The sequence below is a fragment of the Cebus imitator genome, unplaced genomic scaffold, assembly GCF_001604975.1.
Source record: "Cebus imitator isolate Cc_AM_T3 unplaced genomic scaffold, Cebus_imitator-1.0 Scaffold94, whole genome shotgun sequence".
Classification (NCBI taxonomy): Eukaryota; Metazoa; Chordata; class Mammalia; order Primates; family Cebidae; genus Cebus; species Cebus imitator.
Genome location: NW_016107409.1, coordinates 4572476 through 4590153, shown reverse-complemented (window position 1 = coordinate 4590153; position 17678 = coordinate 4572476). Strand labels below are relative to the sequence as shown.

At 42.8% G+C, this 17678-nt stretch overlaps 1 protein-coding gene across 8 annotated transcripts in view; it reads right to left on the bottom strand.

Annotated features, from left to right (window-relative positions):
- Window positions 1-17678, bottom strand: part of RUBCNL (rubicon like autophagy enhancer) — a 147865-nt gene that overhangs the window by 94361 nt on the left and 35826 nt on the right. For all 8 annotated transcript variants that reach the window (XR_005201460.1, XM_017535983.2, XM_037741120.1 and 5 more), the window contains 7 exons: window positions 16265-16366; window positions 15715-15775; window positions 14661-14793; window positions 12746-12891; window positions 9368-9432; window positions 3101-3339; window positions 2000-2061 (listed from right to left, as the gene is read on the bottom strand). Coding sequence is in view for 7 of the 8 variants with exons in the window: in XM_017535983.2 (XP_017391472.1) it covers window positions 2000-2061; window positions 3101-3339; window positions 9368-9432; window positions 12746-12891; window positions 14661-14793; window positions 15715-15775; window positions 16265-16366 (808 nt within the window). In the remaining variant the exon portion in view is untranslated. The remainder of the gene's footprint in view (window positions 1-1999; window positions 2062-3100; window positions 3340-9367; window positions 9433-12745; window positions 12892-14660; window positions 14794-15714; window positions 15776-16264; window positions 16367-17678) is intronic.

The window sequence follows — 17678 nt, the reverse complement described above, 5'->3', positions numbered from 1 at the left end:
GCGTATGTCTGTAATCCTAGCTACTTAGGAGGCTGAGGCAGAAGAATTGCTTGAACCTAGGAGGCAGAGGTTGCAGGAAGCCAAGACTCTGCCACTGCACTCCAGACTGAGCAACAGAGCAAGACTCTGTCTAAAAAAAACAACAAACAAACAAAAAAATATACACTTTAACTTTATCTCTGCCAATATCCATCAGTATGTCCCTAGGATAAACCTTTAAAGTACAATTTATGAAGACCATGGTCCCACTTGGTTAGACATGCCTCCCTATAAGGGGTTTTAAAAGGCCCCTGGTGGCCGGGCACGGTGGCTCACACCTGTAATCCCAGTACTTTGGGAGGCTGAGGCGGGTGGATCACAAGGTCAGGAATTCGAGACCAGCCTGACCAATGTGGTGAAATCCCGTCTCTACCAAAAATACAGGAGGCAGAGGTGGCAGTGAGCCAAGATTACTCCATTGCACTCCAGCCTGGGCGACAGAGTGAGACTCTGTTCAAACAAACAAACAAACAAACAAGCCCCTGGTATACTCATGTTCATATCTACCTCATTCACAATAGCCAAAGAGGGAAGCAACCCTAGTGTCCACGGATGAATAGATGGATAAACAAAATGCAGTATATACATACAAAAGAAATTCTGACACATGCTACAACATGAATGAACCTTGAGGATGTTATGCTAAGTCAAACACACCAGTCACAAAAAGACAAATACTGTAAGATTCCACTTATATAAGGCAATTGAGTAGGCAAAATCATAGAGACAGAAAGTAGAATAGGGACTGCCAGGAGTTAGGCCAAGAGGAGGAGGGAATGGGGAGTTAAATGATTAGTTTTGCAAGATGAAAAGAGTTTGGGGGCTGAATGGTAGCGATGGTTTCACAATGATGTTAATACTTTCATGCTACCGAAGTGTACATTAAAAATGGTTACGATGAGGCCGGGCGTGGTGGCTCACGCCTGTAATCCAAGCACTTTGGAGGCCAAGGCGGGTGGATTACATGAGGTTGGGAGTTCAAGTCCAAAAATGGTTACGATGGTAAATTTTAAATATATTTACCACAATTTAATGATAACAACAATAATAATAAAAAGGCCACTGGCTAGACTTGTTTCATCCTCCAACTAAACCATTCTTCTTAATGAATTAAATTCTCCATTATTTGGTTAGGCTGTGTCCCCACCCAAATCTCATCTTGAATTATAGCTCCCATAATTTCCATGTGGCATGGAAGGAGCCGGGTGGGAGGTAATTGAATCATGAGGCAGGTCTTTCCTGTGCTGTTCTTGTGGTAATGAATAAGTCTCACAAGAGCTGACAGGTTATTATGATTATTATTATTGAGATGGAGTCTCACTCTGTCACCAGGTTGGAGTGCAGTGGCACGATCTTAGCTCACTGCAACCTCCACCTCCCGGGTTCAAGCGATTCTCCTGCCTCAGCCTCCTGAGTAGCTGGGACTACAGGCACACGCCACCATGCCCAGCTAATTTTTTTATTTTTAGTAGAGATGGGGGTCTCACCATGTTGGCCAGGAAGGCCTTGATCTCTTGACCTTGTGATCCACCTGTCTTGGCCTCCCAAAGTGCTGGGATTACAGGCGTGAGCCACTGTGCCCAGCCAATCTGATGGTTTTATAATAGGGAGTTCCCCTGAAAATGCTCTCTCTTTGCCTACCACCATGTAAGACGTGCTTTTGCTACTCATTCACCTTCCACCGTGATTGTGAGGCTGCCCCAGCTACGTGAAACTGTGAATCAAAATCTCTTTCCTTTATAAATTACCCAGTATGTCTTTATTAGCTACTTGAGAACAGACTAATGCATTCCACTATTGGTTTAGTAATTCAAAGAGATAGTGTGCTTTCCCAAGGAAAGCCAAGAGGTCATCACTGTGCTAAGATGCTTTGTGTAATGGGGGAGCCAGGTGCAGGAGGCACTAATAGGATTAGCAGATGTATGGAGGGAAGGCAGCCTGTTCCAGCTGAGAATAGTACCTGTCAGCAAACCTGCAGGTCTTCAACAGCTTCTTGATATGGAAGAGCTGCTCCTGAATTTCCTAATGGGAGAAACCAAACATGGGGGAAGGTTAAATGTAATAAATGACACAGGAAAAGTGTAAGTCTTGTCTTTAACCTTGAAATGCTGCATTTGTATAAAACAAACCTTGACACCAAACTGCCTATACAGCAGGCCTTCACAAGTGAGTCCATTGATCCACAAAGTATGTTTCAGATGGATACAGGTTTTGTGGAACCAAAAACTTACAGAACTTTGGGACCTTTTTCAAGAAAAACATAATACTGGCTGGCGCGGTGGCTCACACCTGTAATCCCAGCACTTTGGGAGGCTGAGGCAGGATCACCTGAGGTCAGAAGTTTGAGATTAGCATGGCCAATCTGATGAAACCCCATCTCTACTAAAAACACAAAAATTAGCTGGGCATGGTGGCAAGTGCCTGTAATCCCACCACTTGGGAGACTGAGGCAGGAGAATCCATTGAACCTGCAAGGTGGAGGTTGCAGTGAGCCAAGATTGCACCACTGCGCTCCAGTCTGGGCAACAGAGTTTTACTCTCTCAAAAAAGAAAAACATAGTACTAAGTATAAGATTCAGTGTGCGGCCTTGGAAACAGCATATGCAATAGAGGGGCTGCAAAGCATAATCCTCACTCTTTTTTGGGGGGGGGGCGGGGATCAGGGTCTTGCTCTGTCACCCAAGCTGGAGTGCAGTGGGCGATCTCTGCTTACTGCAACCTCTGCCTCCCAGGTTCAAGTGATTCTCCTACCTTAGCCTCCCAAGTAGCTGGGATTACAGGCATGTGCCACGACACCTGGCTAATTTTTTTTTTTAATTTCTAGTAGAGATGGGATTTCACCATGTTGGCCAGGCTGATCTCAAACTCCTGATCCGCCCACCTTGACCTCCCAAAGTGCTGGGATTACAGGCATGAGCCACCATGCCCAGCCACTTTACTCATTTTATGATCCATTTGCCTCTTAGAGGATGTATCTATGGGTTCCCTAACCGAGGGTGATGTACATTTCCTGCCACAGGACACTTCCAATGAGAGAGACAGTGCTGGGGCTGCGGCTCACCTTCACTCTGTCCAGCTCCTTGGCTTTCGTATACAGGCTTTGGCCGATGCTCAGCAAATTGAAAATGGGCTGGTGCCATATGCTGTCGAGCAGCCGTTTGGAGAAATTGCTGACGTAGTACTTCCTGAAGTCCCACAACATCAGGATCCGGGCAGGGATGCAGGACTCCGCATATGAGTGGCAGCAGTCACAGAAATACTTCCCGAGGTATTCACAGTACCGGAGCCGTTTCACAAACTCTGCCAAGCATACCGGAGGGTGAGTGCCACACCTGGTGCTGAAAACCTATCCTGGTCTACCCCCAGCTTCCAATTCCTATGCAGGATTCAAAGACTCAGATGACTCGTTTTGTGATGATAAAGCCATAGTCAACCTCATGACAGCTAGGAATGCTCCAGCAGGGACTTGGGAAGTTAAATCATAGTCATTCATGAGCTCTGCTCTTGTGGAACAGATGTCAGAAAAACAAAACCTTCCCAAGATACTCCTGGATTTGGAAGATGGAAATTGCAAATTTCCATCTGCAGTGTAGCAAAAGAAACGTTCATTTTAGGATCTGGAAATCTGGGTGGGAGTCCAGACTCCTCTCACTAGGAGGAAGACTGAAGGCAGGTTGTAATCTCTTTAGGCTAACTCTTCTGAGACCACGAAATGCAACTCAGAACTGGAGTGAGTGATATTACACATAGGAAAAGTGATTTGTAAATTATGAAGCAGTATACATACAGTGTTAGGAAGTCGTGTCATAAAGACCTTCTTGATAAATCAGTGAGAAAAGGGTGTGAACAGGTAATTCACGGAAAGAAGAAATGCAGATAATCGACAGAGAAACAATCTCAGAAACAAAGAAATGCATATTTTAAAAGTGAGGCCAACCACAGTGCCTTGTATTGGTAATCCCAGCACTTTGGGAGACCAAGGCAGGAGGATCATTTAAGCCCAGGAGTTCAAGACCAGCCTGAGCAACATAATGTGACCCCATCTCTAAAAAAAAAAAATTAGCTAGGCATGGTAGTGTGTACCTATAGTTCTAGCTATTGGGAGGCTAAGGCAGGAGGATTGTTTAAAGGTGGAGGCTACAGTTAGCCACCATCATGCCACTGTATTCCATCCTGGGCAACAGAGTAAGACCCTGTCACAAATTGATGACAAATAATAAAATGAAATTGAAATGAAATGAAATAAAAGCAAGATACTCTGTTTTGCCTCAAACTGTCATAAATTTAGAAGACCCAGAACTGGTGCGGTATCTAGAGGAAGGCACTTAGCTCTAGCACTGATAGAACTAATTTATAGGAAGACATTTCTGTGACATACTTCAATTCTTACATGTGCAACAGTAATCCTGCTTCTGTGACTCCATCAGACAGAAATGCTAACAGCCACACGTAGTGATATAAAAAGGTGTTCAGTATAGCACATTTATAATTATAATGGGTGGGGTAGCCAAAACGTCAATCAAAAGACAACTGGTTAAATAAGTATGGTGCACTCAACATGAAATGCTGTACAGCCCATTAAGTACAGGGAAGAGCATGGAAAGTGGACATCCAGTTACAAGTAGGTATAATGTGATCTCAATTTTTTTTTTCTTGAGATGGAGTCTCACTCTGTCACCCAGACTGGAGTGCATTGGTGTTAACTCGGTTCACTGCAACCTCTGCCTCTCAGGTTCAAGTGATTCTCCTGCCTCAGCCTTCCCCAAGTAGCTGGGATTACAGGCACTCACCACTACGCCCAGCTAATTTTTTGTATTTTTAGTAAAGACAGGGTTTCACCATGTTGGCCAGGCTGGTCTTGAACCCCTGACCTCGTGATCCTTTCACCTCAGCCTCCCAAAATGCTGGGATTACAGGCATAAGCCACCGCTCCTGGCCTGTGATCTCAATTTTATTTAAAAACATACATATAAACATACACATAAACATATATGCACTGTCTAGACCTCCACCAAAAAGCCAACAGTGACTATTTCTGGAGGGTGGGGGAAAGAAGGAATTTTTGCTCTTTGCACTTTTTAACCTACTAAAATAAACATTCATTGATTGTTTCTAGAAATGTCTCTAATAAAATATATTAACAAACAAAAGGTATAGAAACTAATGCGACAAATACCTGTGCACTCACTGCCCGACTTCAGAAAGAAAACAATTCAGTTGAAGTCTCCTATGTGGCCCTCCCTCAACACTAGGTTCTGAAATGAACCAAGTCTAGAATTTATCATTCATAGTTTGAGTCATACATGTCTTTGTAATTGAAATATCATACAGCGTAACACAAATCTTAGTTGCCATACAGTGTGAGGATTACTGAAAATCATGGATGGGAAAGCAGCTGCCATAGAACCCGCACACTGTAGATTCTGAAGATCATTTCCAAATAATGGCTTTAAAAATAAACAAGGCCTGAATGGCACAGAAACGAATCTTACTGAATACTTACTCTGTGCCACAGATCAATTAAATGTTTTACGTTTATTACGTCTTTCTGTGCCCAAAAGTCTATGAGGGAGGGACAGTTATTTCCCGTTTGATTGATGAAAGCACAAGACATTGAAGTTAGGCAACATGCAGGGACACACGGACAGTCGGTAAGCAGGCAGGATTCCAACCCAAGCCTGGACTGTCAAAGCTCCAGCCCACAGCCATCCTGACCCAGTCTTCCTCCGCTGTATTCAATGGCGGGGAAGGGAGAGGGGGCAAATGCCTTTGCATTTGCCCAAATTATCCCTCAGAACCCAGCTCACACTCAGAGTTGATGTTTAAAAACAAACAAATAGAGTTGTTTTTCATTATTCATTATAGTTATGTTCTACAGAGTAGCCATGAACATTGAATTAGTCAATACTGAACCACTGCTCCTGAGGGAAATTCAGGGTTAGGTACTGAGTTTCTGATAACATTTTCCTCTACTCCTCAACACATACTCAATATCCATTCACTCACTGATCAAAGTTTATTGAATACATACTATCAATACAGAATAAACTCATGTCCATCTTTTTTAAGTTTCCTAAGTCCCTTAACTAAAACAGAACAATACAAAGTGACCTAAACCAGTGGTTCTTGGCCAAGAGTGATTTTGCCTCCCAAGAGACATTTGCAAATGTCTGGAGCCATTTTCAGTTGCCACTTGGAGCTGCCTTTGGCATGTAGTATGTGGCTAAACATCCTATAGTGCACAGGACACCCGCCATGGCAAAGTCAATATTGAAGTTCAGAAATCCTGCTCTAAAACACAACTGTTCTCATTTAATGAAAAGTCAGTGTCAGGGGTGGCGTGGAGGGGAAATATTCTAGAACAGAGATGTCCAGTATAACTTTCCATGGGGATGAAAACGTTCTATATCTGTGCTGTCCAATATAGTAGCCATGAGTTACATGTGGCTACTAAGTACTTGAAATGTAGTTAGTATGACTGAGGAACTCTAGATTCTTAATTTCAACTAATTTAAATTTAATTTTAAATAGCCACATGGGCTAGTGGCTACCACACTGGATAGTGCAGTTCTAGAATAAAGCCAACTAAAGAGAAATGATAACTAAATGCAATGTGTGAAACTTGATTGCAACCTAGATGGAAAAAATAGCCATAAACGAAACCTTAAGAACAACAAGGACTAGGAAGTAGACAACATAGAGAATTTCTTCTAATTGTTTTGGTGTTTATTATTCTTATTTTGGGGACATACTGAACTAGTAAAGGCAAAAACGTCATGTTCAGTGTGTGGAAATTGAAGGCGACTAATGAAAACCTGACAACTAAATTCAACATGGAATTCTGAGTTGGATTCTGAAACAGATAAAGGATGTTATTGAAAACCTGATGAAATATGAATAAAGCCTAGGGTTTCATTAATAGGACTGTGCCAGTGTTAATTTCTCAGATTTAATAATTATACTATGATTATGTAAGATGTTAGCTGTAGAGGAAGCTGGGTGAAGGGTATACAGGAATTCTCTCTACTATTTTTGTAGCTCTTCTGTAAGTCTAAAAATTATCTCAAAGTCGAAAGATTTAAAAAAAAAAAAGTTATCTTAAAAGCTAGAGGAAGTTAACAGGAAAAGCCCAAAATTACTTCTATGCTGCCTATAATCTATGCTCCGCCTACCTCTGCGGCATGTTTTCTCCTCCTATTCTTACTCTCTGGTCTTGCAGGGTTGCTTTTACTTGCCACAGGCCCTTTGCACATGACGAGCACCCCTACTTCTGTAGGCAATCACTTTACTCCCAGCTTTCAAGCTCAAAGCTCTCTCACTATAAATCCCATTGCACTCTTGACTCTTTCATTGCGTACATCACTTTTTGTTACATACATTTACTCTGCTGATGACTGTGTCTTCCTTAAAAGATGATAAGCTCCCTGAGGGCAGGGCCACTGTACAAAAGTGAAGGCACACATCTCCATACCTGAACAAGCTCAGGGAAATAGCTAAAAAATTGGTGGATCGATAGTCACATGGTATAGTTTCTGACTCAGGCATTCAATATTTATGGAAGCAGCAGGATACAGTGGTTAACCAAAGAGACACGTTCCCCACTAGACATGCTGGGAAAATGAGTCATTCAAAGAAAAGCAGCAACAATGGTGATGCCCATCAGACATTATCATCCAGTGTGGGAGAGGAAGCCCAGATTGATTCCTGCTTGCTATTTTTATCTCTTGAAGCAGGAGTTCCTCATAGTCTTTTTCCTTCAAAAACTGACTATCAAAGGCCAAGGGAACCTTTCCACACAGCTCCTCTTTCCAGCCTTTTGCAGATCAGACCTACAGATACCATCAGAGCAGAACAAGTGGTTCCCAGTCTCAAGGGGGAAACTTGCATTTCTGATTGAGGAAAGCCTGACCTTTTTTTTTTTGGAGACAAAGTCTCACTTTGCCACCCAGGCTAGAGTGTAATAGCAGGATCTTGGCTCACTGCAACCTCCGCCTCCTGGGTTCAAGGAATTCTCCTGTCTCAGCCTCCCGAGTAGCTGGGATTTCAGGTGTCTGCCACCATGCCTGGCTAATTTTTTGTATTTTCAGTAGAGATGGGGTTTCAACATATTGGGCAGACTGGTCTCAAACTCCTGACCTCAGGTGATCTGCCTACCTCAGCCTCCCAAAGTGCTGGGATTACAGACAGAAACCACCATGCCTGGCCCAGGAAAACCTGATCTTCTAGGCCTCAGTTGGCCCAGGAATGATCCTCTCAGGTCACCGCCTCAAACTTTTGCACAGAAGTTTGGCTATCTCCTTGCTAAGCCAGTCCTTTACTCAGCAAATATCGTTCAAGGACCAACTACATGCCAGGCATCTTCTAGAAGCTGGGATTAAAGTAATAAATAGAGCAGACAATACATCTGCCCTCACAGAACTTATCATCTAGTGTTGAACACATATTAGTAAAATATATGAGAGTATTTTAGAAAAAATGTGCGAAGAATAAAAAATAAGAATGAACTAAGAAAATATTGTGCAAGAAAATAAAGAAAAAACGTAAGGATGGGTAATTATAAAGTGTACATGGGATTGTTTGTGGCCAGCAGTGTGGCAAGGCAGGCATTTCTGATAGGGCAACAAGGGAAGACCTCGTGACTTTCGAGTGAAAATGTGAAAGAAGCAAAGGAATTAGCCACAGGGGTGTCGGCAGGGAGGGCATTTGGGGGACAGAAAACCACAAAGGCAAATGCCTGCGTCAGAATTGAGTCTGGCATTTTCAAGGGGCAGCAAAAGCCACGTGGCTAGAGCTGATGCCCAACAGGGAGAAAACTAGGAGGCTGGGCCTGGTCTTCTCATTCCTGATTGGTCACACATCCTGTCAGTCACGATGGCCTACTCATGAAAAAGAGGGCAACTTCTGTGAAGCTCTTTGTTTTTTCATTCTTAGGATGGAGTCTCACTCTGTTGCCCAGGCTGGAGTACAGTGGTACAATCTCTGCTCACTGCAACTTCTGCCTCCCAGGTTCAAGCGATTCTCCTGCCTCAGCCTCCTGAGTAGGTGGGATTACAGGTGCACACCACCACACCTGGCTAATTGTCATATATTTAATAGAGATGGGGTTTCACCACGTTGGTCAGGCTGGTTTTCAATTCTGACCTCGTGATCTGCCTGCCTGCCTCGGCCTCCCAAAGTGCTGGGAACACAGGGATGAGCCACCGTGCCCTGCCTGTGACGCTCTTACAACAACTTCTCATCAAAGGCACAAAAGTAATGCACTGCCCTACTTCACTATTCTGGATCTTGTCATCACATAATAAGCAGGTGATCCATTATCCATACTTACTAGGCTCTATTGGAGTTCCACAGCCGGCACAGAAAAAATTCTGGGCTGCCACCACAAGGTCCCTCCTGAATACAAAAAAATGAAACTAGTCACATTTCAGAGAAGGCTGATGGAACATTTTTCACTAATTGGAAAAGAAACTGCCATTGTGATACTTTTCTCAACTAAGGGCCTTAATTTTGTCACTTTTCATTTGGGAGAGAAATAGATTTATTCAATACAATTTTCTAGTTGAAATCTCTGGGTCTTTTAAAACTACAACTAACTTTTTTTTTACTGAGATAGGGTCTTGCTCTGTCACACAGGCTGCAGTGCACTGTCACGATCATAGCTCACTACTGCCTCCAGCTCCTTGGCTCGGCTCAAGCAATCCTCAGCCTCCTGTGTAGGGTAGCTAGGACTACATGTACACGTCACCATACCCAGCTAGCTTTTTAGGCTTTTTTTCTTGCTCTGTTGCCCAGGTTGGAGTGCAGTGGCGCAATTTCAGCTCACCACAACCTCCGCCTCCCGGGTTCAAGTGATTCTCCTACCTCAGCCTCCCAAGCAGCTGGGACTACAGGCATGCACCACCATGCCTGGCTAATTTTTTTTAGAGATGGGGTTTCCCTATGTTGGTGAGGTTGGTTTTCAACTCCTGACCTTGTGATCCACCCGCCTCAGTCTCCCAAAGTGCTGGGATTACAGATGTGAGCCACTGTGCCTGGCTTTTTTTTTTTTTTTTTTTTTTTTTTTTTTTTTTGTTGTTGTGTTTTTTTTTTTTTTTTTTTTTTTTTTTTTTTTGTAGAGACAGGGTCTCTTTGTGTTGCCCACGCTGGTCTCAAACTCCTGGCCTCAAGTCATCCTTGTAGTTTGGCCTCCCAAAGTGCTGGAATTATAGGCATGAGTCACTGTGTTCAGCCTTAAAGTTAGAACTCTTTAAAGGCTTCTGCTAAAACCAAAACAGAAGTCAGTGTCACTAATAACTCCAAGGGGTTTTTAGGGATGTCTCGATGCCCACGCACAGGGTTCCAGCTCCAGGGAGAACTAGAGACATGTTATATAAGGAAGACAGTTCAGGGAGGCTGTACACCAAAAGGTGATGACTTGGGAAATTCACAAATGGATCTAATGAAATTTAGATGAATAAGAGGTACTGTAAGACAAGGAAATCAAATCAAACATTGCTGGTAAGAGATATTCCATTCTATTGAGGAATTTTCTTTCTTTCTTTCTTTTTTTTTTTTTTGAGATGGAGTCTCACTCTGTTGCCCAGGCTGGAGTGCAGTAGTGCAATCTCAGCTCACTGCAACCTTTACCTCCCGGGTTCTAGCGGTTCTCCTGCCTCAGCCTCCCGAGTAGCTGGGACCACAGGCATGCACCAACATGCCTGGCTAACTTTTTTATTTGTAGTAAAGATGGGGTTCCGCCATGTTAGCCAGGCTGGTCTTGAACTCCTGACCTCAGGTATCCACCACATTGACCTCCCAAAGTGTTGGAATTGCAGGCATTGGCCACTGTGTCCAGGCTGAGGCATTTTCTATTGAACTGTTTATGCCATAGTTTTACATGTGACTTGGAAATACCAAGAAAGTTATAAAATTTGATTACAATTCAGGATTGGCAAAGATGGCCAAGGTAAAAATATGCTAAATCTCTGCCCAGGACCTAGGAAAACCCTAAAGAAAAGATACCCCAGGCTAAGGAAAGTGACCCCTCACAATGCCTAGAGAGGGAGCTCTGCCCAAGCAGCCCCAGAGACTTTCTTGGCAGTCTCTCAAAAGAAAAAAAACAAAAAAAGATATAGTCTATAAGGCATCTCCATAGGCACAGTCACCACCATCTCTCCTTCCCTTGGGCACAGTCAACAACCCTCACCGGTCCCTTTGTAAGGCTCGGCAGTTCGCACGCCAAACTGAATACAAACCAAGAGGGATGGAAAAACTATACATGGTTAAAATGTTTTGTGTATAATCTCTGCCTATAATCTGTCCTATACTCTTAGAACAAATTATACTTAAACTATTACTTTAAATATATAGGTTTACCTCCTTTCTTGTATAATCTTAGTTGCTTTGCCTTTTAGAACTTTTATTACTTCTTAGAGAACAAACATTTTTATTTACATTCTGTTACATTTCTTTTGTTTGTTTTGAGATCACGTCTCACTCTGTCACCCAGGCTGGAGTGCAGTGGCACAATCTCAGTTCACTGCAACCTCTGCCTCCTGGGTTAAAGCGATTCTTGCTCCTCAGCCTCCCTAGTAGCTGGGACTATATAGGCTTGCACCATCACGCCTGGCTAATTTTTATATTTTTAGTAGAGAGGGGGTTCCACCATGTTGCCCAGGCTGGCCTCAAACTCTTGACCTCAGGTGATCCCCCCCACCCCAGCCTGGGCCTCCCAAAGTGCTGAGATTACAGGCATGAGCCACTGTGCCTAGCCTCTGTTACATTTTTTAACTGGAAGTGCTTTCCCTAAGATTAAATTTTCCGTTTTTAGAAGTTTGTTCATTCATTTTTTTTTTACACTGACTGTTCCAGAAGATAAAGTGTCCAGTCTTTTAAAATTATTGCAGGCTGGGCAAGGTGGTTTACACCTGTAATCCCAGCACTTTGGGAGGTCAAGGTGGGTGGATCACTTGAGCCCAGGAGTTCGAGACCAGCCTGGGCAATACAGCAAAAGCCCATCTCTAATATTTTTTAAAAAAGGAAACAAATTAAAAAAAAAAAAAATAAGGCTGGGTGCAGTGGTTCACACCTGTAATCCCAGCACTTTGGGAGGCCAAGGCAGGTGGATCACAAGGTCAGGAGTTCCAGACCAGCCTGGCCAACATGATGAAATCCCGTCTGTACTAAAAATACAAAAATTAGCTGGGCATGGTGGTGCGTGCCTATAATCCCAGCTACTCAGGAGGCTGAGGCAGAAGAATCACTTGAACTCAGAAGGCAGAGGTTGCGGTGAGCCAAGATCATGCCATTGCACTCCAGCCTGGGCAACAGGGCAAGAATTCATCTCTAAAAAAATAAATAAAATAAAATAAAACAAAATTATTGTATATAATTTTTAAGTTTTGATATTAGCCACCTTAAAAAAGTCCCCTTTAAGCCTATTTAATATTGAGTTGCTGTGTAATATTCAGAATTAGCGATGCCTAGTTAAATTCTCAACTTGTCAAAACTTACAGAGTCCCCAAAAGTCCATGGTAAACAAGAGGCCAAAAAAAAAAAAAAAAAAAAAGCTAAGCCAGAAAATACAGCCAACTTTCCTTCTCCTAAATCCAGTTTTCCTATGTTCTTCAGCATATATGTTATTTTCACCTACTGCCATAGAGTCAGGTGGGATCTGTCCCAATGTGTTTTAAATGGATTGGAGGTCGAAGCAGCAACCCATACTTACTTGAGTGGTGGATGAATATTAAATATGATTTGAAATCTAGGAGGAGCCCAGTCTTCAGTCCCTCTGATCCTAGACTTAAATTTAATTTCCTGTACTATATTCATACTGGATTCAAAGTCTTTTTGGACACGCTCTTCATTTACAACCTGCATAATACATAAAACGATTTAGGAACAACTTAAACAGGCATATTTCAAAGAATTTAAATTAAAAGAACATCTAAATGTATTTCCAACATTAAAATTTACCATGAAAAATTAATAGTGTTTTCAGCCAAACGAAAGGACACAGCAAGAGCCCTCTACCTCTCTAAAGCCATCTGCAAGAGAATTGCTTTAACCACCACCCAGATGAGGTAACTTTTCTTAGTATTTTTAGTTCATTTATTTCCAGACTTCAAATTTACTGTAAGTAGGTCATTCTGACCTGGAGTACATTTATGAAGAGTGGAAGCCTCACTCGTCTTAGTCAACAGACTGACAGATGCTATCATTATCAGTCTTCCCCGGAAACAGGGCTATGACGGCCATTCCCCTTGCTTATAAATTTTCAGTGTCTTGCCTCTCAACCACTGCACTTTTCTATTGTTATTTAAAATCCAGACTTCTCAGTTGGGTGCAGTGGCTCACACCTGTAATCCTAGCACTTTGGAGGCCAAGGTGGGAGGATCCCTTGAAGTCAGGAGTTGGAGACCAGCCTGGCTAATGTGGTGAAACCCCGTCTCTACTAAAAATACAAAAGTTAGCCAGAAATTGCTTGAACCCAGGAGGCAGAGGTTATAGTGAGCCAAGCTCATGCCACTGCACTCCAGCCTGGGCAACAGAGCGAGACTCTGTCTCAACAAGTAAATAAAATAAAATAAAATCCAAACTTCTTAAATTAGCTTTCTGCATCCTTCACAATTTGGCCACTATCATTCAAATCTTATTTCCATAAAAAACAACCTCTCACACACAAATATTCACAGGTATTACCCAACCACACCAAATCACTCTGCTCCAGAGCATAGCATGCCCCTCCACATTTGCTGCAGCTGCTCTTTGCCAAGAACACCCTCCCCCAACCTTTCTACCTGCCATAGTTCTAGCCAGCCCAATACTTAGCTCAAGTTCTGAAATCTGCAATCGCCTTCCTAAGTTCCCCTGCTATTAAACACTCCTTCCTCTGCACAGTGAGGGCGTTTTCCCTACCCCCACTTTAGCCTTTGTCACAATGCTCTCTACCCCAGTAGGCTGCCACTCTGAGGGCAGTGTGTTCCATGAGGGAGCCAACATGTACTTTCCAATAAGGCAGCCTGGGCATGACTTCCGCTTCACGGCTGACCAGCCTTGCTGAAGGGCTGGGCCCACCACATAAAAATAAAAATAAGGACAGCCTCTACCTAATAGGATACTTATGAGGATTAAAATGTGGACTGCTGGCCGGGCACGGTGGCTCAGGCCTGTAATCCTAGCACTCTGAGAGGCCGAGGTGGGCAGATCACTTGAGGTTACGAGTTGGAAACCTGCCTGGCAGGCATGGTAAAACCCAGTCTCTATTAAAAATATGAAAATGTTAGCTGGGCGTGGTGGCGGGTGCCTGTAGTCCCAGCTACTTGGGAGGTGGAGGCAGAAGAATTGCTTGAATCCGGGAGGCGAAGGTTGCAGTGAGCTGAGATTGTGCCACTACACTCCAGCCTTGGGTGACAGAGTAAGACTCCATCTCAAAAAAAAAAAAAGAGAAGATAATCTGGACTGCTGAGCACAGTCTTTGGTACACAATTAGCATTCAATACATGCCAGTTTCCTCATTCATTTTGAGTCTCCCCTAATATCCAGTTACCATACAAGGAAATACAAACGTTTAAAGTGAACAGGGCAGGTAAAATGAGGATTTAGGAACTTTTGATTCAAGGTCAATTTCTTTTGATACTTACTATCGAGCCAGCTGCAGTCAGGGAACCTGCCAGCTGAGAATTAACTACTGACAGTATCCAGCACTTCCGGAATACGCGGTACAGCTCTCTGGCTAATAGTTCAGCAGAATTGAAGTCTGGCTCATAAGTGACACTGAAAACGTAAGAGATGCAAAAACTGGAAAACTATATTCATGAGGAGTCTGTTCAGGGTCTTCCTGAAGTTTTCAACTGTTCTTCTCAGCCCCCCAAATGCAGAAGAGGCCATGATATGAGATGATGCATCAATTACTCACCAGGTATCTTACTCAACATAGCTCCTCCATGTTCAATAAATAAAGCACCTTTTATTTATTGAGGGCACTAAGACTTGGAGGTGTGGTAACAGAGCACTGGCTTTAGGGTCAGAAGACCTGCATTCACGCCCTGTTTATACCCACAGCCTTCGTGTCCTGAAGCACATCCTGTATGAGTGTCAATTTTTATGTCTACAAAATGAGGTTTAAAAATACATAAATATATGGTCAAGCATGGTGGCTCACACCTGTAATCCTAGCATTTTGAGAGGCTGAGGCAGGTGGATCACCTGAGGTCAGGAGTTCGAGACCAGCCTGGCCAATATGGTGACCAAAAATAAAAAATTAGCCAGGTGTGGTGGCGGGTGCCTGTAATCCCAGCTATGGAAGCCTGAGGCAGGAGAATTGCTTGAACCTGGGAGGCAGAGGTTGCAGTGAGCCGAGATCGGGCAATTGCACTTCAACCTGGGTGACAAGAGCAAAACTCTGTCAAAACAGAAGTTGATATATACACACATGCATATATATGATTTGCCCAGTCTATTCAACTGAAATGAGGATTAAATGAAAATGCATATAAAAGCCTTTTATATATCGTAAAACACTATGGAAACTTTGGGGGCGATTGTTTCATTTCTAGGTGGTAATCTCCTAGATTCATGGGAACAAATCATTGGAACTAATTGAAGTTGGCCCAGAATGTCAGAGGCCTAGTGTTCACACTGCCTCAGAGGTGACAGCCCAAGAGTGTATGAGTGCCGTGCACAGAAGACAGATACCTCTTAGAGAAGCTGCAGGAACAGCTACAGGTTTCTGTGATATCATTAAACTCTCCAAGCTCTGTGGGAAAATAAAAGAAAGAGTGGTGAGGTCTTTTAGTCTGTGTCATTTAATCGCAGCCCATTTTATAAAAAGAACACTAAAATCACTCCCTGCATCTCAGAAAGAGCAAATTATTCACCATTTCCATGCTTCACGTTCTAAGAAATGAACAGAACAGATAATGAGAGTACAGGTAATAATCAAAGAGCGGATTTCATCTGGAATTTCACTAAAATATAACTGAGAGGCCAAAGAGATATCAGACCATAATGAATATCTGCTGTTTCATTCAATTCTACAAGTGAGATGAGAGATTAGCTATCAAGACATTTGAAATAAGAACATCTTTATATATATATATATATATATATCAGGGAGAGAATCTGATTTTGGAAGTTTCTTTGAATGCCACTGTAATGTAGTACTGTGTGTGATGCATGTCAGTATATGTATACAGATGGGACTAGGGAGGCAGCCAGTCAAATTCAAACAGTTTCCAAATCTTACCTAAAACAACAAATTCATCAACATCGCATTTGCAAATCTCTTTTGCCACATCATGATAAGTACGTGTTTCAGTCACTGGGCTGACCTGTAACACAGCACAACCTAGACAAAGAAGGGAAGGAGGTTTTTACCAACAAGAAGAAAAAGAAAAACTGTACAACCTGCAATACCCAACTAAATAGAAACTGGGAAATGAAGAGGGCTAAAAGTTTAAGTTAATTAAACATTTCAACCTAAAGAATTAAAAACTTAGGGAACTATTTTTGTGTTCTTTTTGCATTCCCTATGATTAAGTGAAATGGACTGATAGTATATAGGGGGCTTATCATGGTATCAGCCTACCTTTAGGTATGTTTGAAAATTTTAAACTTGATACGAAGTTTAAAAAGATGAAAGGAGGGGAAACCATCTCAGCTTCACAGGGTGGCGAAGAGTATAGGAGACATAAACACTGTCCTGGATTAAACTACGTCCTCCCGAAACTCATGTCCACCCAGAACCTGTGGATGTGATCTTGTTTACAAATAGAGTCTTGACAGATGGGTCAAGGTGAGATGAAGCAATACTGGATTATTGTGGGCCACAAACCCAATAAGAACAGTGTCATAAAGAGGGAAATGTGGCTACAGAGACACAGGTACACCAAGAGAATGCCATGGGAAGACAGAGGCTGCAGTGATGTGTCTACCAGCCAAGGAACGCTAACGATCACCAGCAACCACCAGAAGCCAGGAAAGAGGAATAGAGCAGATTCTCCCCGTCAGCCTCCTGAAGAAACCAACCCTTCCAACGACTTTGTTTCTAACTTTTGGACTCTACAACTGTGAAAAGATAAATTTCTGTTGTTTTAAGCCACCCAGTTAGTAGGATTTCATGAGAGCAGCCCTAGGAAACTAATACTAACATGTGCTCGGTTTCAATCCCTAATACCATTTCTGGGGAGTTATCCTGAGCATATCATTAGAAAGAAAGAAGAAAGAAGATGGAAGGCTTTCATCACAAAGGAGCTATTTGCAGTTCATTTAAAATATGAAAATATGGAAAGCATCTAAACGTTTAATAATAGGAAATTGATTTTGCAAATCACATGATTAAATACTATCATTTAAAAATGTAAATCTGCCAGGGGCAGTGGCATGCACCTGTAGTCCCAGCTACTCAGGAGGCTGAGGTAGGAGAATCACTTGAGCCCAGGAGTTCAAGGCCAGCCTGGGCTATATGGCAAAACCTGATCTCTACAAAAAATACGAAAACATTAGCCCAGCGTGGTGTCCCATGTCTGTAGTTTTAGCTGCTTGAAAGGCTGAGATGGGAGGATCACTTGAGCCTGGGAGGTGGAGGTTGCAGTGAGCTGAGATCACACCACTGCACTCTTGCCTGGGTAACAGAGTGAGACCCTGTCTCAAAAAAAAAA